This window comes from Oncorhynchus keta, chromosome 5, assembly GCF_023373465.1.
Source record: "Oncorhynchus keta strain PuntledgeMale-10-30-2019 chromosome 5, Oket_V2, whole genome shotgun sequence".
Lineage (NCBI taxonomy): Eukaryota > Metazoa > Chordata > Actinopteri > Salmoniformes > Salmonidae > Oncorhynchus > Oncorhynchus keta.
Window position 1 is genome coordinate 1,312,532 of NC_068425.1, and position 27,838 is coordinate 1,340,369.

Genomic DNA, 27,838 nt, shown 5'->3' on the forward strand with positions numbered 1-27,838 from the left:
GTGTTCATACACGTTGCAAGTGTAGGCCTATTCCTTTCAATAATAAATAATAAATAATAATTTTCAGACGACAATGCACAGGATAAAATAGGGTGATGCGCGATACCGATCAAGTTGCAATGTCATATTACATGGTTTCACCAGAATCAAAAGCGAAACTAAACCCGCTACCGCACCTACAGTGAATATATGTGTTGTTTGTCATTTGAAGTTGTTCGGGCAGGATGGCAGAAGCCTACGCATTTGCCCTGCTTGTTGAGTTGGAGAGGAATCCCAATATTCCCAAACTGAAAAACAAGTTGGTAAAATATTTCCAAAGTAAAAAGTCTAACGGTGGTGATTGTCTTGTGGAATACGAAGATGGACAAGAAGCAGTAGTGCGGTTCAAAACTGAGGAGGGTAAGTTATAGCAACTGTAAATGTTTGTTTTAAACAGCCTGTATCACCTATTGGTTAGAGATGACATTCAACCAATGTTGTTAAGGAAGTTCGAAATGTACTTGTGCCTACCCTGCCCATCATATGATTAACTCAAAATAATGTTTACAACCACACATAATAACGGTAGCGACCTAGTGTTTATAAACGTGGATATCGAATTTTACACAGCATTCTTTTGTGGCACTGATGACACGCATGGCTACTGGCCAGAAGGTTGAGGGATCAAGTCACATTCCTGTGTTTCTGTGCCAATGCACCACACATCCAACAAACAAAGCATACCGACTTCTGGCACTTCAATATCACAGGAGGTTGGTGGCACCTTAATTGGGGAGATGGGTTCATGGTAATGGCCGCCGTGGAATCGATGGAATGGTATCAAACACATTAACTCCGTTCCAGCCATTATTATGAGCCGTCCTCCCCTCAGCAGCCTCCACTGTTCAATATCATGGTTAGCGTTTTCATTTTCAACACCACAACATGATGCTGCCACCCCCGTGCTTCACGGTTGGGATGGTGTTCTTCGGCTTGCAAGCCTCCCCCTTTTCCTCCAAACATAACGATAGTCATTATGGCCAAACAGTTCTATTTTTGATTCATCAGACCAGAGGACATTGCTCCAAAAAGTATGATCTTTGTCCCCATGTGCAGTTGCAAACCGTAGTCTGGCTTTTTTATGGCGGTTTTGGAGCAGTGGCTTCTTCCTTGCTGAGCAGCCTTTCAGGTTATGTTGATACAGGGCTTGTCTTACTGTGGATATAGATCATTTTGTACCCGTTTCCTCCAACATCTCCACAAGGTCCTTTGCTAATTTTCTGGGATTGATTTGCACCAAAGTACGTTCATCTCTAGGTGACAGAAAGCATCTCCATCCTGAGCGGTATGACTGCTGTGTGGTCCCATGGTGTCTATACTTGCGTATTATTGTTTGTACAGATGAACGTGGCACCTTCAGGCCTTTTGAAATTGCTCCCAAGGATGAACCAGACTTGTGGAGGTCTACAATTTATTTTCTGAGGTCTTGGCTGATTTCTTTTGATTTTCCCATTATGTCAAGCAAAGAGGCACTGAGTTAGAAGGTAGCCTTGAAATGTATCCACAAGTACACCTCCAATTGACTGAAATTATGTAATCAGAAGCTTCTAAAGCCATGACATCATTTTCTGGAATTTTCCAAGCTGTTTGAATGCACAGTCAACTTATTGTATGTAAACTTCTGACCCACTGGAATTGTGATACAGTGAATTATAAGTTAAATAATCTGTCTGTAAACAAATGTTGGAAATATTACTTGTGTCATGCACACAGTAGATGTCCTAACCGACTTGCCAAAACTAGTTTGTTAACAAGAAATTTGTGGAGTGGTCCACGACCGGTCTATCGATGTCACCGCATGAAGAGGAATAAACAGACTCACCCCATCGCGATCTCCCCCAAAGGCTAACACTCTAGCCCTAGCTATCTCCTTGCTTGCTAATTCGGCCTGCTAACTGCTAGCTTGTTTAGCTCCGGTCCGCTAACTGCTACCTTGTTTAGCCCCGGCCTACGAACTGTTAGCTTGTTAGCACAGGCCTGCTAACCGTCTGAATCGCCGCGTCCCAAACACTCACTGGACCCATATTTACTTTCTATCTCTTTTCGATTTTTAATTTGTTTATACCTTCCGGAAACCTGCCTCACCCAATGTGATACTCTTCAGTTCCACTCTTCATACCCCTGATACCTCCTTTGTCCCACCTCCCACACATGCGGTGACCTCACCCATTACAACCAGCATGTCCAGAGATACAACCTCTCTCATCATCACCCAGTGCCTGGGCTTACCTCCGCTGTACCCGCACCCCACTGTACCCCTGTCTGCGCATTATGCCCTGAATATATTCTACCATGCCCAGAAACCTGCTCCTCTTATTCTCTGTCCCCAACGCTCTAGACGACCAGTTTTGATAGCCTTTAGCCGCACCCTCATACTACTCCTTCTCTGTTCCGCGGGTGATGTGGAGGTAAACCCAGGCCCTGCATGTCCCCAAGCACCCTCATTTGTTGACTCCTGTGATCGAAAAAGCCTTGGTTTCACGCATGTCAACATCAGAAGCCTCCTCCCTAAGTTTGTTTTACTCACTGCTTTAGCACACTCTGCTAACCCTGATGTCCTTGCCGTGTCTGAATCCTGGCTCAGGAAGGCCACCAAAAATTCAGAGATTTCCATACCCAACTATAACATCTTCCGTCAAGATAGAACTGCCAAAGGGGGAGGAGTTGCAGTCTACTGCAGAGATAGCCTGCAAAGTAATGTCATACTTTCCAGGTCCATACCCAAACAGTTCAAACTACTAATTTTGAAAATTACTCTCTCCAGAAATAAGTCTCTCACTGTTGCCGCCTGCTACCGACCCCCCTCAGCTCCCAGCTGTGCCCTGGACACCATTTGTGAATTGATCGCCCCCCATCTAGCTTCAGAGTTTGTTCTGTTAGGTGACCTAAACTGGGATATGCTTAACACCCCGGCAGTCCTACAATCTAAGCTAGATGCCCTCAATCTCACACAAATCATCAAGGAACCCACCAGGTACAACCCTAACTCTGTAAACAAGGGCACCCTCATAGACGTCATTCTGACCAACTGGCCCTCCAAATACACCTCCGCTGTCTTCAACCAGGATCTCAGCGATCACTGCCTCATTGCCTGTATCCGCTACGGAGCCGCAGTCAAACGACCACCCCTCATCACTGTCAAACGCTCCCTAAGACACTTACATTTACATTACATTTAAGTCATTTAGCAGACGCTCTTATCCAGAGCGACTTACAAATTGGTGCATTCACCTTATGACATCCAGTGGAACAGCCACTATACAATAGTGCATCTAAAACTTTTAGGGGGGTGAGAAGGATTACTTTATCCTATCCTAGGTATTCCTTAAAGAGGTGGGGTTTCAGGTGTCTCCGGAAGGTGGTGATTGACTCCGCTGTCCTGGCGTCGTGAGGGAGTTTGTTCCACCATTGGGGAGCCAGAGCAGCGAACAGTTTTGACTGGGCTGAGCGGGAACTGTACTTCCTCAGTGGTAGGGAGGCGAGCAGGCCAGAGGTGGATGAACGCAGTGCCTTTGTTTGGGTGTAGGGCCTGATCAGAGCCTGGAGGTACTGAGGTGCCGTTCCCCTCACAGCTCCATAGGCAAGCACCATGGTCTTGTAGCGGATGCGAGCTTCAACTGGAAGCCAGTGGAGAGAGCGGAGGAGCGGGGTGACGTGAGAGAACTTGGGAAGGTTGAACACCAGACGGGCTGCGGCGTTCTGGATGAGTTGTAGGGGTTTAATGGCACAGGCAGGGAGCCCAGCCAACAGCGAGTTGCAGTAATCCAGACGGGAGATGACAAGTGCCTGGATTAGGACCTGCGCCGCTTCCTGTGTGAGGCAGGGTCGTACTCTGCGGATGTTGTAGAGCATGAACCTACAGGAACGGGCCACCGCCTTGATGTTAGTTGAGAACGACAGGGTGTTGTCCAGGATCACGCCAAGGTTCTTAGCGCTCTGGGAGGAGGACACAATGGAGTTGTCAACCGTGATGGCGAGATCATGGAACGGGCAGTCCTTCCCCGGAAGGAAGAGCAGCTCCGTCTTGCCGAGGTTCAGCTTGAGGTGGTGATCCGTCATCCACACTGATATGTCTGCCAGACCTGCCAGAGATGCGATTCGCCACCTGGTCATCAGAAGGGGGAAAGGAGAAGAAGGTAGCACTTCTGTGAGCAGGCCTTTCTAATCGACCTGGCCCGGGTATCCTGGAAGGACATTGACCTCATCCCGTCAGTTGAGGATGCCTGGTCATTCTTTAAAAGTAACTTCCTCACCATTTTAGATAAGCATGCTCCGTTCAAAAAATGCAGAACTACGAACAGATACAGCCCTTGGTTCACTCCAGACCTGACTGCCCTCGACCAGCACAAAAACATCCTGTGGCGGACTGCAATAGCATCAAATAGTCCCCGCGATATGCAACTGTTCAGGGAAGTCAAGAACCAATACACGCAGTCAGTCAGGAAAGCTAAGGCCAGCTTCTTCAGGCAGAAGTTTGCATCCTGTAGCTCCAACTTCAAAAAGTTCTGGGACACTGTGAAGTCCATGGAGAACAAGAGCACCTCCTCCCAGCTGCCCACTGCACTGAGGCTAGGTAACACAGTCACCACCGATAAATCCATGATTATCGAAAACTTCAAAAAGCATTTCTCAACGGCTGGCCATGCCTTCCGCCTGGCTACTCAAACCTCGGCCAACAGCTCCACCCCCCCCGCAGCTCCTCGTCCAAGCCTCTCCAGGTTCTCCTTTACCCAAATCCAGATAGCAGATGTTCTGAAAGAGCTGCAAAACCTGGACCCGTACAAATCAGCTGGGCTTGACAATCTGGACCCTCTATTTCTGAAACTATCCGCCGCCATTGTCGCAACCCCTATTACCAGCCTGTTCAACCTCTCTTTCATATGAGATCCCCAAGGATTGGAAAGCTGCCGCAGTCATCCCCCTCTTCAAAGGGGGAGACGCCCTGGACCCAAACTGTTACAGACCTATATCCATCCTGCCCTGCCTATCTAAGGTCTTCGAAAGCCAAGTCAACAAACAGGTCACTGACCATCTCGAATCCCACCGTACCTTCTCCGCTGTGCAATCTGGTTTCCGAGCCTGTCACGGGTGCACCTCAGCCACACTCAAGGTACTAAACGATATCATAACCGCCATCGATAAAAGACAGTACTGTGCAGCCGTCTTCATCGACCTTGCCAAGGCTTTCGACTCTGTCAATCACCATATTCTTATCGGCAGACTCAGTAGCCTCGGTTTTTCGGATGACTGCCATGCCTGGTTCACCAATTACTTTGCAGACAGAGTTCAGTGTGTCAAATCGGAGGGCATGCTGTCCGGTCCTCTGGCAGTCTCTATGCGGGTGCCACAGGTTTCAATTCTCGGGCCGACTCTTTTCTCTGTATATATCAATGATGTTGCTCTTGCTGCGGGCGATTCCCTGATCCACCTCTACACAGACGACACCATTCTATATACTTTCGGCCCGTCATTGCACACTGTGCTATCTAACCTCTAAACGAGCTTCAATGCCATACAACACTCCTTCCGTGGCCTCCAACTGCTCTTAAACGCTAGTAAAACCAAATGCATGCTTTTCAACCGATCGCTGCCTGCACCAGCATGCCCGACTAGCATCACCACCCTGGATGGTTCCGACCTTGAATATGTGGACATCTATAAGTACCTAGGTGTCTGGCTAGACTGCAAACTCTCCTTCCAGACTCATATCAAACATCTCCAATCGAAAATCAAATCAAGAGTCTGCTTTCTATTCCGCAACAAAGCCCCCTTCACTCACGCCGCCAAGCTTACCCTAGTAAAACTGACTATCCTACCGATCCTCGACTTCGGCGATGTCATCTACAAAATGGCTTCCAACACTCTACTCAGCAAACTGGATGCAGTTTATCACAGTGCCATCCGTTTTGTCACTAAAGCACCTTATACCACCCACCACTGCGACTTGTATGCTCGAGTCGGCTGGCCCTCACTACATATTCGTCGCCAGACCCACTGGCTCCAGGTCATCTACAAGTCCATGCTAGGTAAAGCTCCGCCTTATCTCAGTTCACTGGTCATGATGGCCACACCCATCCGTAGCACGCGCTCCAGCAGGTGTATCTCACTGATCATCCCTAAAGCCAACACCTCATTTGGCCGCCTTTCGTTCCAGTACTCTGCTGCCTGTGACTGGAACGAATTACAAAGATCGCTGAAGTTGGAAACTTCTCCCTCACCAACTTCAAACATCTGCTATCTGAGCAGATAACCGATCGCTGCAGCTGTACATAGTCTATTGGTAAATAGCCCACCCATTTTTACCTACCTCATCCCCATACTGTTTTTATTTATTTACTTTTCTGCTCTTTTGCACACTAATATCTCTACCTGTACATGACCATCTGATCATTTATCACTTCAGTGTTAATCTGCAAAATTGTAATTATTCGCCTACCTCCTCATGCCGTTTGCACACATTGTATATAGACTCCCCTTTTTTTTCTACTGTGTTATTGACTTGTTAATTGTTTACTCCATGTGTAACTCTGTGTTGTCTGTTCACACTGCTATGCTTTATCTCGGCCAGGTCGCAGTTGCAAATGAGAACTTGTTCTCAACTAGCCTACCTGGTTAAATAAAGGTGAAATAAAAAAATTAAAAATAAAAAACAAGTTTTAATGACTCTGACCTTGTATGTAGACTTCCGACTTCAACCGTATGTAGTAAAACCTGCAAAAGGGCAAATGTAAACCAGGCAAAAAACACGCTGCCCTCCCCTGTGCCCAATAAAAAATAAACACACAACCCTCCCCAAAGCAAAGTAAAAAGTTTGACAACCTTCCCCTATTTTGGACCCCCTCCCCAGTAAATTATGAACTATCCCTTACATTGTTATTACATTGTTATTCATGGCTGAATGGGTTTTGAACATTGCATCATTAGTAGCGGTTCTTTTCTGTCCCATGCACAGTCAGGCATAGAGTTCTTGAGAAGCAGGAGCACGAGATCAGGTTGGATCGAGGGGTGCTGAAACTGACCGTTGGTCTGCTATCAGATGATGTCCCAAAGAATGTAAAGGTCAGTAGTGTCCTGATTGTGAACCATAGGCTATTCTTCTCTCTTACAGCCAGATTGTGCAGATGCACTACCAGTTCCCTATTTTTACCAACTGAGTCTTTGTTCTGAATTTTCAAAGTTTTAAGTGACAATTTTATAGCCAATCATGTGACTATGTTGACCAATCTCAATGCTGTATTAAATACATAACACAATATTTTTTTATATTTAGGAAACACAGTCTCCTGTCACCTCAGGCAAGTATCAAACATTTCATTTTTTGATTAACATCTATAGTTGTTTGGCAGCTAACAAGGCAGGCAATATTAAACACTCATATTGGGCTCCCGAGTGGCGCAACGGTCTAAGACACTGCATCTCAGTGCTAGAGGCGTCACGACAGACACCCTTGTTCGAATCCAGGCTGTATCACAATCGGCCGTGATTGGGAGTCCCATAGGGCGGCGCACAATTGGCCCAGCGTCGTCCGGGTTTGGCCAGTGTAGGCCGTCATTGTAAATAAGAATTTGTTCTTAACTGACTGGCCTCGTTAAATAAAGGTTAAATAAAAATATATATATATTAAACTAATCAACATGCCATACTATGCAAACATTTGTGTTATTACAAGAAATTGTGGTATTATAAGACATGACATATACATGTCTTTGAACAGGGTATGGTAGTAGGTGCTAGGGGTACCGGTCTGTGTCAAGAACCTCTGGGTTTTTCATGCTCAACAGTTTCCCATGTGTATCAAGAATGGTCCACAACCTTAAGGACATCAGCCATCTTGACACAACTGTGGGAAGCATTGGAGTCAACATGGGCCATCATCTCTGTGGAAAGTTTTCGACACCTTGTATAGTCCATGCCCCGACGAATTGAAGCTGTTCTGAGAGCCTGGGTGGGGGGTTTCTTTACATGTTTTATACACTCAGTGTATGTACTTGCATGCTTACATGTTATAAAGAATAACACCTGCAGGCTTTAAGTAAAGTGTTACCCACAATTCAGCAGGTTATAGGGAGCCAATTGACAGCCAGCTCATGGCGTCAGCTAAGAGGAAGGCAGAGGCTGATGCTCAGCAGGAATTACTAGGCTTCAAAAAGCAAGCTGTTGGTTAGTAGGCTAAAATAATATCTCAGAATTTCTCAAGTGGTGCAGGGTTGTGGGGGATTCCTGTTGGTTGGTGTCTGACCTGATTTAATTTTTTTTAAGTAAAGATTTTTTATTGGGCTATTCGCAATAACATTTGAAAGGGTTAAATGGGTCGCAGTACAACGTTTTGGGAACCACTAGTGTATGTGAAAGGAATGTTTTCTATAATTATACATAATTATATAATGTTTAACTATACGACACAAAAGTTTGCATTCTATACCATGGTTAAGTTAACATACTATAACTGATTTGGCTGAGCAGTGGTTAATAATATATTGATAAAGTTGTATTACAGTTGTTGTTGTAGAAATCAACAAAGTAGTCGTAAACCTCCAAAAATACATGGTCTTATCATTCTCAGATGCTACTGACTCAAAAGACTTACCAACGAGTGGGGTTGGAGATGGACACACTCCCCTTACTGAGCCACAGACAGAGATGGAGATTGAACCGATGGAAGTCGAGGAAAAGCTGGTGTCCACCTCAGCCGTGTTGGGGAACATTGAGGAGAGCATGAACAAGGAGTTCCTGGAGATGCTGATAGAGAACATCCTGAGTTCGTATAACACCTCTGGTTCTGACTCTCCTACTGCAACTCAAACCTTCAGTCTGGAGATCCTGACACCTGTCCTAGACACCGGCTTGGCTGTGGTGACTTTCCAAAATGGAAAAGGTAAACAATAAGAATGATTTGTTGTTTTTCCACCTTAAAGATAGAATCAGCATTATGACATTGCCATGAGCAGCACTGCAGACATTGCGATGAGGGCGACGCAAGACTTTGCTCGCATACATTCACACAGATTATGTTGCGCACGCGCACAGGTTCACATCACACTGCTACAAGGTGGAAGCTACGGGACTAAAACAGCTGAGAAGTTTTGCCTTGCTCTTCCACCCAATATGTTTACTTTGTGCATTGACGTAATCCCGCGGAGTCTACCTGTAATAGAATTTACTGCTTGTAAATCTCCTGAATGACTCAAAATGTAAATACCATTTTGAGAGGTATATAATGTTCTCCTTCACATACAACACGCCATCAAAGACACCAACTATTTACTGAATGTTATGACTTCGTATCTCTTGAAAACAATGCCACATATCTCATCAGCATACTCTACTACTTGTCTTATTTGTCAGAGACTGAGAACTTCATCACCAGCTGCACCAGCAACAGGATGTTCAGACAGAAACGACTATCTGTTACACTCCTGGAACTCACCACAAAAGTGAAAGTTGAAAACATAAATCCAAATGTTAGTTCAGACCACCTCCAACTGTTATTTGGAAAAGGGGGCGAGGAGGTGGAAGACGCTGAAATGAATGAAGAGGACCAATCAGCAATCCTCACCTTTCAAGATCCTAAAGGTAAAAACAGTACTAAGAGAAAGCAGAATGATTTTTCCATAGGGTGCAGGGGCAAAAAAAATGTACGGCTTATTTAGGTATGTTTCTATTAATAATGATTTACGATTTGTTACTCAACTTGTCTATAATTAGATTAGGCTATATGCAGTTTCTCTCCGGTCATACCTTGTTGCCCTAGAAGACTAACTGAATCGGTACCTACAAGAATACATTTAACAAATTGCTAGAATTAATGCATCAATACTCTAGTTGACATCGGTAAAGTAGATGTCTCTCTTCCGTTTTTGCATGTCGCAGAGCGATTACTTTTAAGGGTGAAAATCGAACACGGGAAGGATTCATCCTGTGCAAATGTTCACCTCTTAAGGAAATGAAGGCTGTGAACATTCTAACATGTTTCTCATAAGATTTCAGTTTGTCTTGGATGCATCATTTTATTTGATTAAATATTGTCAGATTATATGTAAGTCAAAATCGCATGTTTAAAGGCACATGTGCATTCAGATGGTGGAAAAAAAATAGCTCTTATTTCTCCCTCCTGTTCCTAAGACAAAATTAACGATTGGTGTATAATTCTACTGCAATACATGCTTCATTCTCTATTAGGTAATTGTATATTTGGCGATATGTGAGAAGTTAGGTCTACAGTCAGTGTCCAGAGTTCAATGACTATTCCTTTAACACATCAAAGCTGCGGTAGAGCAGGGGGGCTGCCTCTCCTGCCGCCCCCTACTTCTGCCGTCCTTGGTACTACATAGTTATGTTATGACAAAATTATATTTCATAATGTATGAGGAATAATCCAATATTATGTGTTTTTTTATTAGCTGTTCACAGAGTCCTAGAGAAACCACATTACATCGAGAAGCAGCCTCTCAAGGCTTTCCCCTTCTATGATTCTCTGGGAACGGCCTTGTACGGCAAAGACAGACCCACATTGAAACTCCCTTCTGCCTTCACCGAAAACATCAACCAGGCAATTTGGAGATACCTCTGTGACAACCAGGAAGCTGCAGAGACCATCCACAAGGAAATGAGCAAACACTTCTGCAATGTAGACTTCCAACAACCTACCATCAAGTTAAGCCCACTGCCATCTCTACTCAAACAGAAGGGTGTGAAACCCAAGCACTTACAACAATGGAAGGACACCACCAAAGTTGCCTTAATCCAAGCCTTGTCTAACTTTAAATCATTGGAGCTCCATGTTCAGGACACTGCATGGGAAGAGTCTGAAGGGGAGATCCTCAAGGCAGTGTCTGGGGAGGCCGTGATGGTAGTCCATGAAGAGACCAGAGGTGTTCTGGCAGTGGTAGGATTGGTAGAAGATGTGGACCGGCTCAGGCAGACACTGGATGGGATCATGGACAGGATTTCTAGAAGAATCAAGAGGGAGAAGATGAGCATAACAGAGGAGTTCCCTCTGGTTCCATCAATCTACCAGGTACTGTTGCATGGCGGCCTGCTGGACAAGATTGTTGGTGAATTCCCAGAGTTGAAGCTGACGTATAATCAAGAGAGCCAGAGTGTGACCATCTATGGGTTGATGCAAGAGGTGTTGTGTGCTAACAGAAAGCTTGCAGGTGAAGTAGTAGCCCTGAAACAAAAGCTGGTGGAATTGGATGACTACGTCCTTGAGTTCCTGCAGGAAGAAAACCAGGAAAAGGTAACCAGTTCCCTTCTGACCTTACAGCGCATCAATGCAGCACTAAAAATAGAGAGAAAAGGAGTGCATCTTCTGGCTGTCTCTGAGGAGGCCCTGTGCGAAGCAGAACATCAGCTGCATACGCTTTTGATTTCTCAATACATAGATGTAGAAGACTCCGATCTCCTGAGGATGTCCAAGTGGAAGGATATTGCCAAACGTTTGGAGGAAGCTTCAAACACTCCTTTCAGGAAAGTTATGGTCCAGACTGGTGACTATTCAGGACAACAAGTGGTAGTGTCTGGCTACAAGGAAACTGTTCTCTTAGTTTGTAATGAATTGGTTGATTTCTTACACCAAAATGCTCATGTTGATGAAACTATCGAAGTTAAGCCTGAGGCTATTGTTAAATTCATCCAGGAACAACACAGGGATGCTTGGTCTGATAAAGTCAGAGATAGTGGAGTTAAAGTTTCTTTCAAGGATGAGGCTATTTACCTGAGTGGCACCAGAGTTCACGTAACAGATTCCAAGGCATTATTCGAAAACTTGTTATCCTCCACATTCTTTGACGCCTTGAGAATCTCCAAGCCTGGAGCAAAGAAGTTCTTCCAGGACAATGAGCCCATGTATGTTGACACAGTCATGAATCAGACAGGCTGTGTGGTCCAGCTGGTTGAAGAAGAGTATGATGGCAATGGCGGACAAGGCATAAAGCTAGCAGGAGGAGGAATGAAACCTACCTACCAGCTTCAAACACCAGATGGGGTGGAGATAGCCGTTTGCAAAGCAGACATGTGCAAATATTCTGTACACGCTGTTGTCAATGCCGCTGCACTGGACCTGAAGCACAGTGGAGGTCTTGCAGGAGCTCTTCTGGATACTGCTGGCCCTCAACTGCAGGATGAGTGCAACCAGATCATCAAGAACAAGGGTCAGCTCAAGCCAGGGGACTGTGTCATCACTGGTGCAGGAGGGAAGCTCCACTGCAAGCACATCATTCATGCAGTGGGACCCAGGTTTGACCAGGCAAACCCCCAGAAGGCCATAGGACAGTTGAGGAGGGCGGTGAAAGGGAGTCTGGATCTAGCAGAGACCCACAACTGCCTGTATGTGGCGCTTCCTGCTATTAGCTCCGGGAATCTAGGCTTTCCTCTGACCCTGTGTGCAGACACCATCGTCAAAGCTGTTAAAGAACACTGTGATGACAAGTTTGGGGAGAACACTCTGAAGAAGATCCATCTGGTGAACAATGATGACAAGAAAGTCCAGGCTATGGAGGCAGCAGTGCAGAAGGTGTTTGGGAGCCATGGGACTAGTCATCCACGAGAGAATCGACCCACCATAGCTACACACAGCCAGCCTGGTAATCGGGTTCAACGCACAAGTGGTTCAAGTGTGCGGACAAAAGAGGGGCTGGCTATTACCCTGACGAAAGGAAATATCCAAGATGCTGTGGTAAATTGTTTCCAATGTTACTTTGGCTCACTTTGATTGTATACGTTTCAATAATCTTAGTTAAAAATGTCTTAGATTTCATGACGATAAAATCAGAAGATCCAATAGTTTTGTATAGTAAACCCTTTTGGTGTTGAGGTACCATATACAAGTTGTCATTGAATGACAATCCAGTTTATAATCAGTTAAATGCAACTTGAAGATTTTCATAGATCTGTTTCAAGTTTATTCGCCATGTGTAAACAAATACATTGGACGTTTAACTCTTAAATTATCTTACTGTTACAGACAGAAGTTGTGGTCAATACCGTGGGTGATGACCTAGCACTTAACCATGGTGCAGTCTCCAAGGCCATCCTCGCCGCTGCTGGCCCCCAACTTCAGACTCTGGTAAACCAACAGGGCACAGCCGGAAGGCCTGGGGAAGTCATTGTCACCACTGGCTGCAACCTGAAGAGCAAGCAGGTGTTTCATACCATCGCCCTGCACTGGGACAATGGACAAGGAGCACCACAGAAGGTAAATTATGTTGTTCCTTATCTAAGGATATATAGTTTCATTTTTTTGTGTATTTGTAGTGTATTTGTTGTGTACATTGCATTCAGAAAGTATTCAGACCACTTCCCTTTCCCACATTTTGTTACGTTAGTCTTATTCTAAAATTGCTAAAAATATATAATCAACCTACACACGATACCCTATAAAGACAAAGGGAAAACAGGTTATCATTTTTTACAAATGTATGAAAAAATAGAAACAGAAGTACCTTATTTACATAAGTATTCAGGCCCCAAGTGCACCCTGTTTCCATTGATCATCCTTGAGATGTTTCTACAACATGATTGGAGTTCACCTGTGTTCAATTGAATTAATTGGACATGATTTGGAAAGGCACACATCTGTCTATGTTAGGTCCCACAGTTGACAGTACATGTCAAAGCTAAAACCAAGCCATGAGGTTGAAGGAATTGCCTGTAGAGCTCCGAAACAGGATTGTGTCGAAGCACATATCTGGGGAAGGTTACCAAAACATTTCCCCAGCATTGGAGGTCCCCAAGAACACAGTTTTTCATTCTTAAATGAAAAAAGTTTGGAACCACCAAGACTCGTTCTAGAGCTGGCCACCCGGCCAAACTGAGCAATCGGGGGAGAAGGACCTTGGTCAGGGAGATGACCAAGAACCCGATGGTCACTCTGATAGAGCTCCAAAATTCCTCTGTGGAGATGGGAGAACCTTAAAGAAGGACAACCATCTCTGCGGACACTCCACCACTCAGGCCTTTATGGTCGATTGGCCAGACGGAAGCCACTACTCAGTAAAAGGCACATGACAGCCCGCTTGCAGTTTGCACCTAAAGGGCTTTCAGACCATGGGAAACAAGATTCTCTGGTCTGATGAAATCAAGATTGAACTCTTTGGCCTGAATGCCAAGCGTCACATCTGGAGGAAACCTGGTACCATCCCTATGGTGAAGCATGGTGGTGGTAGCATCATGCTGTGGGGATGTTTTTCAGTGGCAGGGACGGATAGACTAGTCAGGATCGAGGGAAAGATGAACGGAGCAAAGTACAGAGAGATCATTGATGAAAACCTGCTCCAGAGCACTCAGGACCTCAGACTGGGACAAAGGTTCACCTTCCAATAGGACAACGACCCTAAGCTCACAGCCAAGACAATGCAGGAGTGGCTTGGGGACAAGTCTCTGAATGTCCTTGAGTGGCCCAGCTAGAGCCCGGACTTGAACTCGATCGAACATCTCTGGAGAGACCTGAAAATAGCTGTGCAGCAACGCTCCCCATCCAACCTAACAGAGCTTGAGAGGATCTGCAGAGAAGAATGGGAGAACCTCCCTAAATGAAGGTGTGCCAATGTTGTAGCGTCATACCCCAAAAGACTTGAGGCTGTAATCACTACCAAAGGTGCTTCAACAAAGTACTGAGTAAAGGGTCTGAATACTTATGTAAATTTGATTAGTTTTTTTATTTTCAATACATTTGCAAACATTTACATAAACCTGTTTTTGCTTTGTCATTATGGGGTACTGTGTGTAGATTGACGAGTGAAAGAATAAGGCTGTAATCTAACACTGTGGAAAAGTTAGTGGGTCTGAATACTTTCCAAATGCACTATATTGAAAATATCTATACAATGTAAGTAATGTCCGACACTTGAAATGACTTATCCCTAGGTAGGATGTCTAGGTCAGGGCTCTCCAACCCTGTTCCTGGAGAGCTACTGTCCTGTAGGTTCACTCTAACCCCAGTTGTAACTAACCTGATTCAGCTCCTCAACCAGGTAATTTTAACAGTTGCGCTAGATAACCTACAGGTTGGTAGCTGTTCAGGAGTTGGAGAGCCCTGTACTACGTAGTATAAAACCACGTCTTACTGATGTCTAACTGAAATGTACCTAGATATTGAGTGGGATCGTGAAAGAGTGCTTGAGTGAGGCAGAGCATCAGGGACTCATCTCGATCACCTTCCCTGCCATCGGCACGGGAAACCTGGGCTTCCCCAAAGACCTGGTGGCCTCTCTGATGCTGGATGAAGTCCTCAAGTTTAGCAGTAAGAGGAACCCCAAGCACCTGAAGGAGGTTGTCTTCATCCTCCACCCAGGTGATGCACCGACGATCCAGGTAAGGAAAAGAGTGATTCTAGTCGATAAAACTACTGTCAAATGTAAAACCCTTTTCTGCTTCAAGGTGCAATTTGTTTTCCTCTTTTAATTGCTTCTACCTTTGCTCACAGGCATTCACTGATGAATTTAACAAAAGGTTCACAACCCAGTCGGGAACGTCAAGGGGCTCAGCAGCATCCAGTCAACAGAGTAAAGGTATGTTAATAATATGTTCCATTTAAATATGTTCATAATATATGGCATTTAAATATATGCCATTTTAAGCAGACACTTTTATCCAAAGCGACATGTGTTTTACGAATGGGTAGTCCTGGAAATTGAACCCACTATCTTACCGTTGCAAACGCCATGCTCTACCAACTGAGCTATAGAGGACTACGAGATTCATATATGTATATTTTGACGAATTATTGTTTCTTAAGGTAAGATGTGATATAAACCTGTAAACCTTTTGGGTTCGAACCGGTTCATAACTTTATTTTCCTGGTCGGAACAGTGGAATGAAACAAATAAAATGGTGTTTCTGTTCAGAACAAAACGATTGGAAATCATTTTGGTTCCAACCCCTGGGAAAGGAAACAAGCACTCATTAAGATTACATTAAGAACACACTTAACAAGATAGAGTTCTGTTGATGCTGAAAACGGAATATATGTTTTTAAACAACATTCTTAGAACGTTCTTTGAACTTTACTAATGTTTTCTTGTGTTTTTTTTATGGTAAGTTTTCTTAATGTTCTGAGAACATGACTAAAAAGAACCATGAGGAAACCTGCAGAAAACGTCATGTTAAATGACTGAAATTCCCACAGAAGAACGTTGTTTCTTAGCGTTCTCTGATCAATTTGAGAACATTACTTTAAATAGAACGACGAAACCTATATGAAACGTTATGGGACTGTTGTATGCTAAATAACCATAGGACAACCACACTCACCAAGCTCTCAGAATCATATGGGTCTCCAAATTTTATGTGCTAGATGGGTAGTCCCATGCTCTTCACCCCATGAGGAGTAAAGACTGATCTTCACCCTGTTATTATCAAGCCTGTTAGAGGCCCAAGGGTAACTTTATCAGTTTCATATTATATGTGAGTTTATCTGTACAAGGAATGTTTGAAATAATAGTTAGGCAGTTAAATAAGTGTCCGTAACAGGGTTGACAAATGCTCTTAGGTCATAGGATTTGAATGCCTGAAATGGGGGGGGGGGTTCCATAGGCTAAACATATCCTCCATGCAAATGAATGTTGAAAGAAGAGCTATTTAAATGTTCATTGCATAAAAATGTGCATGTCCAAAAGGCATCCATTTTGTAGATCGACCGAGGTCCCTTATGTAATTGGCTTGACTTTTCTTCCCTCTTTACTAGGCCCTTTCTCTAAAATCACTTCAAGCTCAGGGATGCACGAGACGAAGATGGGAGGGGTGCTTATACAGGTAATCACAGGAGACATCACCAAGGAGACCACTGATGTCATCGTCAACTCCTCCAATAACACCTTCAATCTCCAGTCAGGTAAATCTAACCTTACTTCTGTCTCATTTCCCTGGAGTTTACCTGTTTTTCTGTACATTACACAATTGTTAACATAGCAAAAAATAGGTACTAACTTTACACAATACAGAACATTATGGCTACACTGTATTTGATAACTATAAAGCTCCTCGTACACAATTTTTATATCCCTTCTGTTCATCTTATACTTCCTTCTCCAGGGGTATCTAAGGCCATTCTGGATGTGGCTGGTCAGACTGTGGTAGCTGAATGCCAACAACTCGGTAAGAACCTCTATATCTGAAAAGAGTATGTGATCAAAAAAGAAGACTATTTGAACAAGCCTCTGCTCGGCAAACTGTCTGCGCTCTTCCTCTCTGTCTCCGAACCTTTCACTCTGTCTCCCGCTACAGTGCCTTGCAAAAGTATTCATCCCCCTTGTTGCATTAAATTTTGTTGTATTGCAACCTGTAATTTAAATGGATTTTTATTTGGAATTAATTTAACGGACATACACAAAATAGTCCAAATTGGTGAAGTGAAATGAAAAAAAAAAACTTGTTTAAAGAAATTATAAAAATATCCAATGGAAAAGTGGTGCGTGCATATGTATTCAAGACCTTTGCTATGAAGCCCCTAAATAAGATCTGGTGCAACCAATTACCTTCAGAAGTTACATAATTAGTTAGATTGCACACAAGTGGACTTTGTTTAAGTGTCACATGATCTGTCACATGATCTCAGTATTTTTACACCTGTTCTGAAAGGCCCCAGAGTTTGCAACACCACTAAGCAAACGGCACCATGAAGACCAAGGAGCTCTCCAAACAGGTCAAGGACAAAGTTGTGGAGAAGTACAGATCAGGGTTGGGTTATAAAACAAATATCTGAAACTTTGAACATCCTAAGGAGCACCGTTAAATCCATTATTAAAAAATGGAAAGAATATGGCACCACAACAAACCTGCCAAGAGAGGGCCGCCCACCAAAACTCATGGACCAGGCAAGGAGGGCATTAATCAGAGGCAACAAAGAGACCAAAGATAACCCTGAAGGAGCTGCAAAGCTCCACAGCGGAGATTGGGGTATCTGTCCATAGGATCACTTGCAGTGATCCACAGAGCTGGGCTTTATGGAAGATTGGCCAGACAAAAGCCATTGACTTAAAGAAAAAAAATAAGCAAACACGTTTGGTGTTCGCCAAAAGGCATGTGGGAGACTCCCCAAACATATGGAAGAAGGTACTCTGGTCAGATGAGACTACAATTGAGCTTTTTGGCCATCAAGGAAAACACTATGTCTGGCAAACCCAACACCTCTCATCACCCCGAGATCACTATGAAGCATGGTGGTGGCAGCATCATGCTGTGGGGATGTTTTTCATCGGCAGGGACTGGGAAACTGGTCAGAATTGAAGGAATGTTGGATGGTGCTAAATACAGGGAAATTCTTGAGGGAAACCTGTTTCAGTCTTTGAGATTTGAGACTGGGACGGAGGTTCACCTTCGAGCAGGACAATGACCCTAAGCATACTAAACATTCAAGTGGCTTAAGTGAAAACATTTAAATGTCTTGGAATGGCCAAGTCAAAGCACAGACCTTAATCCAATTGAGAAGCTGTGGTATGACTTAAATATTGCTGTACACCAGTGGAACCCATCCAACTTGAAGGAGCTAGAGCAGTTTTGCCTTGAAGAATGGGAAAAAATCCCAGTGGCTAGATGTGCCAAGCTTATAGAGACAAACAGTTGAAGTCGGAAGTTTACATACACTCAGCATGGAGTCATTAAAACTTGTTTTTCAACCACTCCACAAATTTCTTGTTAACAAACTATGGTTTTGGCAAGTCGGTTAGGACATCTACTGTGTGCATGACACAAGGAATTTTTCCAACAATTGTTTACAGACAAGATTATTTCACCTATAATTCACTATCACAATTCCAGTAGGTCAGAAGTTTATATACACTAAGTTGACTGTACCTTTAAACAGCTTGGGATACTCCAGAAAATGATGGAAGCTTTTTGAAACTTCTGATAGGTTAATTGACATCATTTGAGTCAATTGGAGGTGTACCTGTGGAGGTGTACCAGTGCCTCTTTGCTTGACATCATGGGAAAATCAAAAGAAATCAGCAAAGACCTCAGAAAAAAATGTAGACCTCCCCAAGTCTGGTTCATCCTTGGGAGCAATTCCCAAACGCCTGAAGGCACCACGTTCATCTGTACAAATAATAGTACACAAGTATAAACACCATGGAACAGCGCAGCCGTCATATCGCTCAGGAAGGAGACACGTTCTGTCTCCTAGAGAGGGCTTGCAAGCCGAAGAACACCATCCCAACCGTGAAGCACGGGGGTGGCAGCATCATGTCGTGGGGGTGCTTTGCTGCAGGAGGCACTTCACAAAATAGATGACATCATGAGAGAGGAAAATGATGTGGATATATTGAAGCAACATCTCAAGACATCAGTCAGGATGTTAAAGCTTGGTTGCAAATGGGTCTTCCAAATGGACAATGACCCCAAGCATACTTCCAAAGTTGTGGCAAAATGGCTTTAGGACAAAGGTATTGGAGTCGCCATCACAAAGCCCTGACCTCAATCCTATAGATTGAACTGAAAAGGTTTGTGCGAGCAAGGAGACCTACAAGCCTGACTCAGTTACACCAGTTCTGTCAGGAGAATGGGACAAAATTCACCCAACTTATTGTGGAAGGCTACCCAAAACATTTTTGACCCAAGTTAAACAATTTAAAGACAATGCTACCAAATACTCATTGAGTGTATGTAAACTTCTGACCCACAGGGAATGTGATGAAAGAAATAGAAGCTGAAAGAAATGATTCTCTCTACTATTATTCTGTCATTTCACATTCTAAAATAAAGTGGTGATCCTAACTGACCTAAAACAGTGCATTTTTTTACTAGGATTATATGTCAGGGGTTGTGAACATCTGAGTTTAAATGTATTTGGCTATGGTGTATGTAAACCTCTGACTTCAACTGTACATACCTGTCTCCCTAGCCTCTGCTTCCTACTGTCCTGTCATGAAAATGTAAAAAATACGTTGGGATTTTAAAAATACATTTTTACCTACAAACTTGCCTCAAGATATGTTCCTTGTCCTGGTATACAATCAGGAAAGTCTCCCTTAGAAATGTTCTGAATCTTTAAATTCCAAGTACATATGGTCACTGCTCTGCCTACTGAAATCAATGTACAGTAAAACAAATAATGTATACAATGTATATTTCCAGGAGCCCAGCCTAACAATGGAGTGATACTTACCCAGCCGGGCAACATGCAGTGTAAGAAGATCATCCACCTGGTTGGTCAGACGGAACCAAAGAAGATCCAGGAGTCGGTCAAAGGAGCACTGCAAATGTGTGCACAGAATAACCTCACATCCATCTCCTTCCCTGCTCTCGGCACAGGTGAGTTACAAAACAGAACAGGAATGAATACTCAGGTACAAGGTTTAGATAGCTGGCACTACCAAATTTCTAAATTGCACCTTGCGTAGTCTACATTTCTAACTCCCAACACTAAGTTGAGACCACGACAGAGTTCCTCTCTGATTCTGGGAATTGTTTAACTGGGATTTTGGGGAAAGTTACTGGGATTTTGGGGAAAACCTGGGAATTTGTGGAAAGTTACTGGGATTTTGGGGAAAACCTGGGAATTTGGGGAAAGTTACTGGAATTTTGCAACCCTAGTGAGAATCCATAGGATTGAAGGAACATGACTTGACCCATTTGAATACTAGCTGTTTGCTAAGTGCTTTGTTTTTTAAACTTTGCCCTCCATTAGACAGTAAAGGTTAACAGTCATATTCATATTCAGAAAATCTTTGTTTCATTGCTGAGCAATGTCTTGCAGCAATATAATATACATGTTGCACATTGTTGAACTTCATATCCACACTTGCTAGGTGTGGCAACTAGCCTGTTCTCTCATTGAAGGTCAGGGCAATGTACAGGCGGGCCAGGTGGCTGACGCAATGTTGGATGCTGTTGTGGAGGTGGTGGGTCAGAAGTCCCAAAACACACTGCAGCTGGTCAGGATGGTCATCTTCCAGCCTGCCATGCTCACAGAGTTCCACAAATCTATGGCGAAGAAAGAGGGCACAGACGTTGACACTCAAATGAAGGGGAGCATCTGGGGAAAAATTAAATGTAAGGGCTACATTATTATGTTGATAAAGAAATGAAAGGCCAGCACATGGTATAATGCTGCTCCCCAGTGCTGTCTTCCTGCACCGGGAGAAAGCATTGTGGAGCACCATTATATGTTACCGTGTGTGGGCCTTTCTTTACCCCCTAATAATTACTGCCACATAGACCTAAACAAAGTTAACTGTAGCACTAGCTCCCATTGACTAATACCCTAAGATGACGTCTAAATAATGCAGTGTCCAATATTGGTACAGCATTTTTAACCTGGAGTAAAGCTGACATGCCACAAAAGGATGAGGATTTTGTCATCGAGGGCCAGCAAGTAGATCCAGCTTTCTTCCATATCTGCGGTGGCTCTCAGGCCAGAGTGGACCAAGCCAAGCGTTGGATCAAGGACCTGATCCTGAAGGAGCAAGTCAGCAACAGCATCACCGATGACGCCATCTTCAACTTGTCTGACTCTGACCGTAAGTGCCTCCACGACATGCAGACCACCATGGGAGTGAGTGTGAGGATAGAATACAATTCTTCCAGGGAGGAAGCTATAATCACGACCGAGGGCCTTAGCAAGGATGTCCTCAATGCAGTCAACGAGATCCAGCAGATGCTGAGGAAGGCCAGGGACAAAGAGACCTTCAACAGGAACGTGGAAGTGGCCAGCAACATGGTGGAGTGGCAGTATCAGCAGCAGCCAGGGGGGCAGTACCAGAGCTTTGACCCCATCCCCAACTACCATCTGGAGCAGGCGCTGGGGAGGAAGTTGCCCCACGTACAGGTCTCTTTCCAGAGGCAGATGTACAAGGTCACCCTTCCTGACGGGCCTGCTACAGACACCCATGGCAACAGCCTCAAAATTAGACGCATCGACAAGTCTGCAGGTACTCTTCCCTTTGGTATTTACAATGCATACAGTGGGGTAAAAAGTATTTAGTCAGCCACCAATTGTGCAAGTTCTCCCACTTAAAAAGATGAGAGGCCTGTAACTTTCATCATAGGTACACTTCAGCTATGACAGACAAAAATAGGAAAAGAATTCCAGAAAATCACATTGTAGGATTTTTTAATGAATTTATTTGCAAATTATGGTGGAAAACAAGTACTTTGGTCAATAACAAAAGTTTATTTCAATACTTTGTTATATACCCTTTGTTGGCAATGACAGAGGTCAAACGTTTTCTGTTAGTCTTCACAAGGTTTTCACACACTGTTGCTGGTATTTTGTCCCATTCCTCCATGCAGATCTCCTCTAGAGCAGTGATGTTTTGGGGCTGTTGCTGGGCAACATGGACTTTCAACTCCCTCCAAAGATTTTCTATGGGGTTGAGATCTGGAGACTGGCTAGGCCACTCCAGGACCTTGAAATGCTTCTTACGAAGCCACTCCTTCGTTGCCTGGGCGGTGTGTTTGGGATCATTGTCATGCTGAAAGACCCAGCCACGTTTCATCCTCAATGCCCTTGCTGATGGAAGGAGGTTTTCACTCAAAATCTCACGATACATGGCCCCATTCATTATTTTCTTTACACGGATCAGTCGTCCTGGTCCCTTTGCAGAAAAACAGCCCCAAAGCATGGTGTTTCCACCGCCATGCTTCACAGTAAGTATGGTGTTCTTTGGATGCAACTCAGCATTCTTTGTCCTCCAAACACGACGAGTTGAGTTTTTACCAAAAAGTTATATTTTGGTTTCATCTGACCATATGACATTCTCCCAATCTTCTTCTGGATCATCCAAATGCTCTCTAGCAAACTTCAGACGGGCCTGGACATGTACTGGCTTAAGCAGGGGGACACGTCTGGCACTGCAGGATTTGAGTCCCTGGGGGCGTAGTGTGTTACTGATGGTAGGCTTTGTTACTTTGGTCCCAGCTCTCTGCAGGTCATTCACTAGGTCCCCCCGTGTGGTTCTGGGATTTACTACAATTTTGTTTCTGGTGTCCTTTGACAGCTCTTTGGTCTTGGCCATAGAGGTTGTGGACAGGTGTCTTTTATACTGATAACAAGTTCAAACAGGTGCGATTTAATACAGTGGAGGACAGAAGAGCCTCTTAAAGAAGATGTTACAGGTCTGTGAGAGCCAGAAATCTTGCTTGTTTGTAGGTGACCAAATACTTATTTTCCACCATAATTTGCTAATAAATTCATAAAAAATCCTACAATGTGATTTTCTGGATTTTTCCCCCCTCATTTTGTCTGTCATAGTTGAAGTGTACCTATGATGAAAATTACAGGCCTCTCATCTTTTTAAGTGGGAGAACATACACAATTGGTGGCTGACTAAATACTTGTTTGCCCCACTGTATGTGTATTCCATGTAGCGTGGTTTTTTAAAATGTATTTTAACCATACTTACCAAGGGGATAAGCTAAGTTCCTTAAGTATTAGTATTAGATACAATTTGTCTGTTGTTCACAAATGTCCTTTACATACAGAAAATGCACTGTTTAGAAATCCCCAACAAGAAGATAAACATGGCATAGACACAGCATTATATATATATATGTATATATATATATATATCCTGATATTATATATATATATATATATATACACACAACTAATGAAGATGTCAGCTTAAGGACATTAACTTTGTATTCTGTGCTCCCTCCAGCTCAACCCATTGACAGTCTCCCTCAACATTGGGATGCTATGCCAGCAAACACGTCATGCCATTCCTGCCTCATTCAGCCAGGAAGCCCAGAGCACAATGAAGTCTTAAACTTGTTCCGAGCCACCTGTCCCAACATCGTTTTAAAGGTACCTGCTGTTCCTAAAGCTACATCCATTGTAGTTATTGTTATGTCTTGGGATATGCTGGGTGTTATTAGCATGGGTGAGGGATGACTTGTTCACTTTCACTCATCTTTTGGTCTCTTGAGATCACAGGATGTGCCACAGGGGTGTGACATTTAAACGAATTTGGGATCGTTAATGTTTAGAATCCTAACCGAAAACTTTTAATTTCAAATTTTACAAAGTTCAAATCACAAAACTACCACTAACAGGTCCTGATCATAGTCATAAAGGCAAATAAAAATTAAACAAATAACTAATGCAACAATGTTGTAAGTAGGAGGAGATATGCATCTGTCAAATGATTTGCCACGGCTCTAAAGCACTCCGAACGTCATCGTTGATAACAGTTGGTGAAGACTGAAGCTGGGAAGTGACAGCAGCGAAATCTGTATGGCAATACTGTGAGAAGTTAAATGAGAAGGGGATGAAATGCAAAATTTGCGAGGTGGAATTGAGCTACATTGGCTGTACAGGTGCAGTGCTGAAGGGGAGGCACCCTGAGACCCAACCCAGTGCTGGCAGCAGTGCGAGAAGGGACGGAGTGAGAAAGTCACAGTGCTGATTAGAGAAATGATTGCAGTTGATATGCAGCTATTGTCAATGGTAGAGGATGTCGGCGTCAGTACCCTAATGGCATATCTAGAACCAGGCTACAAGATGCCATGTCGAAAAACCGTGACGGCCCTGATGAAAAAAAAAATTGTACAATGAATGCTCTGTAAGAAGAAATCGTGAGCTTTCAATCACCATATGTGGCGTTAACAGGTTGTTGAACGTCTATGAACATGCTGTCATACATCACTATAACGAGTTATCACATTGATGAGACGTGGGACATGAAGTCTTAATGTACTGACAACTGAGAACATGGAGGAGAGGCACACAACAGAGACCCTAAAATGGCATTAATACCATTGTGGGTGAGGGACAGGAGTAAGGAGTACTGTCTGGTAGAGGCCAATACTGCGGTAGATTGAAGAGCATTGCCCCCTAGTAGCGGTTATCCACAGGACCATATCTGAATTGTTCATTCACGTCATTTTATGATTTAAAAAAAAAAATTAAATGAGAAAAAATTGCAATTTAATAATTGTTTTAGATTTGTCACATCCTTAATCTGCCATATGAAATGGTTCGTTTATTATAGACTTTGATTGTTAGTATTTGGTTAGGCACTTGGAATAATAAATAAAGCACCAAACAGTACTGCTAGTCTTCCTGGTAGCCAGCTATTTAAAAAATATATTTTAGCCCACAATGGCAAAGAATCATCTAAAAACTAAGGTTTAATGGAATGTACGAAGGACACATTTTAAAGTCTATTAATGGCAGATTAATAATTATTCTTCCCTGATTTATTTCAGATTGAGAGGATCCAGAACCCAAGCCTGTGGAGGAACCTCCAGATCAAGAAGGATGAAATGGAGCTCCGGAACGGTCATAAGAACAACGAGAAGAGGCTCTTCCATGGAATGTGCCACACAACCATCAAACACATCAACCACCATGGCTTCAATCGGAGCTATGCTGGGAAAAATGGTAAGATACACATACTGGGCTTGTGCCGATCTGACCATACTCGTATTCGTATCTTTAAATTGACAGTAGATAGTCGGATCAGATGACACTCGTGGTCGAAAAAATTGAAGTGTTTTAAATTGCCTAAATAGAGTTTGGCAATATACCTTTTCATGTACCTGTGCTTTTATAGACCAGGAAAGCTGCAGATCAGAAGCAGCGGACGTGTGTGTTCTTAACTTGCAGCAGGCATTCTGAGCGCACATCAGCAGTCTCTTTTTTTTTCCTACCCTCGCTCCACTTGTTAAATATTATGCACAGTGATAGTTTGCTAGCAAACATCCTCGCCATTTGATTGACCATAGTAGCAGCAGGCAGTAGCAATATAAATGGAGCAAAACATGCGAAAAGTGACTGCTGAAATTATTATATGAAGTGAGTAGACGGAATTACAGCTGCACTCTATCCAATTGTGTCACTAGGATCAACCTAAATGTCTTTACAGACAGCAGAACTAGCGGGTTGAGTTATTTAGTACCTCTCACTTGGTTGAGTGACACGAGAGTTGCATGCTGGCAGTTGAAAATGAATTTGATTCTGATCATGTGATTACAAAAAATATATGGATCATAGGTCCTACCCAGTGGCGCAGCGGTCTGAGGCGTCACTACAGACCTGGGTTCAATCCCAGGCTGTGTCACAAACGGCCATGATCGGGAGTCCTATAGGGCGGCGCACAATTGGCCCAGCACCGTCTAGGTTAAGGGAGGGTTTGGCTGGGTGGGCTTTACTTGGCTCATCGCGATCTAGCGACTCCTTGTGGTGGGCAGGGCGCCTGTAGGCTCACTTCAGTCGTCAGTTGAACAGTGTTTCCTCTGGTGCTTCCGGGATAAGAAGGCGGTTATTAAGGAGTGTGGTTTGGCAGTTCATGTTTCGGAGGATGCATGACTCGACCTTCGTCTCTCCCGAGCCCGTTGGGGAGATGCAGTGATGAGGCAAGATCATAATTGAAATTGGGAGAAAAATAATTTTGAAGCATATCATAATCGTATCAGGAAAATTCCTCATATTTTACAATACTTGTTTCGTTTGAGTACTCGGCACACCCCTAATACATACCCATGAACAAGTAGCCTGGTCGCAGATCTGTTTGTGCTGTCTTGTCTACTCCTATGGTCATTGGTAAAAGCCACATGTAAACATTGTCATTCTCATATACTCTGTCTTGTCTCTGCAATAGTCTAAAATCTAAACTATAATTTTTTCAGCTGCAGTGTATGGAAATGGCACATATTTTGCAGTTTCTGCCACATACTCTGCCAGTAACACATACTCAAGACCAGATCCACAAGGACAGAAGTATATTTTTCTCTGCCGAGTTCTGACTGGAGAGTTCACAACGGGACGACAGGGGATGATAGTGCCTCCAGCTAAAAACACAACATCTGCTCAACTCTACGACAGCGTGACAGACAACCTATCAAGGCCATCCATGTTCGTTGTATTCAACGACATTCAGGCATATCCTGAGTACTTGATCACTTTCCGCTAGACCACAGAGATAAAAGCAATGCAATGAACACTCGTTCTTTTTATCTGCTGTGTAAAGTTTTTGTAAATTGCTTTAGAAATTGTCATTTATAATGTTTCTTGAAAAACTGAAAATGATTGTTACTTTTGCATGAAAAAGTGTAACTATTACAGGTTGGTTGTATAAGTTTGCTAAAGGACTGTAATTTTATAATCTACAATTGATATGTCCTTTTTTTTTTACAATCTCAATGGCCACTGTGCTTTGTACAGGTTGTACTTAGGGGTTGGGGGACTTCCTGTGAATGTACATCCTTGTTCACTGTCTCATTGGAAGAACAACTGAAAAAAGACAAAGTACTATGCATGGCTTGTTTTGGATTGTAGTTCAGTGTTGCCAAGTTGATTGTAAACTATGGTCAATGTCTGATAAGCACATACATTTATATGACGTGAGTTAATGGATAGAGAATAAGGCTCTATGAAAGTCCCTGACGTGTGCTGAGAAATCATGTGACACCAAACGTGATAGCAAGTGGATGTGTGTGTTTATGGAATGGCCTTTCAATCAGTTTGCTTGTGCGGAGGAAAGTACAAATAATGAATATATTTTCCAGCTATCAGATTGACAAATGTGTGTGTGTGTGTATATATATATATATATATATATATATATATTATACACACACTGCACAGAAATGTAAACGCTATACGTAAAGTGTTTCATGAGCTGAAATAAAACAAAATCTGACATTTCCCATATGCACAAGAAGCTTATTTCTTTCAAATGTTGTGCACAAATTGATTTACATCCCCGTTAGTCAGCATTTCTCCTTTGCCAAGATACTTTTGTGTATATATAGTGTGTATATATAGTGTATGTGGACACCCCTTCAAATTAGTGGATTCAGCTATTTCAGCTACACCCGTTGCTGACAGGTGTATAAAATCGAGCACACAACTATGCAA

The 27,838-nt window shown here is 43.4% G+C and overlaps 1 protein-coding gene across 2 annotated transcripts; it reads left to right on the top strand.

Annotated features, from left to right (window-relative positions):
- LOC118384247 (protein mono-ADP-ribosyltransferase PARP14-like) lies at positions 1–27,627 on the top strand. 2 transcript variants are annotated; one of them, XM_052518333.1, is made up of 17 exons: positions 1–399; positions 6,992–7,098; positions 7,310–7,334; positions 8,603–8,914; positions 9,385–9,612; positions 10,440–12,715; positions 13,004–13,234; positions 15,130–15,351; positions 15,464–15,548; positions 16,724–16,870; positions 17,071–17,133; positions 20,110–20,286; positions 20,815–21,027; positions 21,282–21,905; positions 23,637–23,782; positions 25,186–25,360; positions 26,608–27,627. In XM_052518333.1, the coding sequence occupies exons 1-17, from the start codon at positions 225–227 to the stop codon at positions 26,889–26,891; spliced, it is 5,490 nt and encodes a 1,829-aa protein (XP_052374293.1). In that variant the 5' UTR covers positions 1–224; the 3' UTR covers positions 26,892–27,627. The 2 variants fall into 2 exon arrangements, with proteins under 2 accessions (XP_052374293.1, XP_052374294.1); XM_052518334.1 differs by lacking the exons at positions 1–399; positions 6,992–7,098; positions 7,310–7,334 and adding an exon at positions 8,041–8,199.
- Positions 27,628–27,838: the final 211 nt, after the last annotated feature.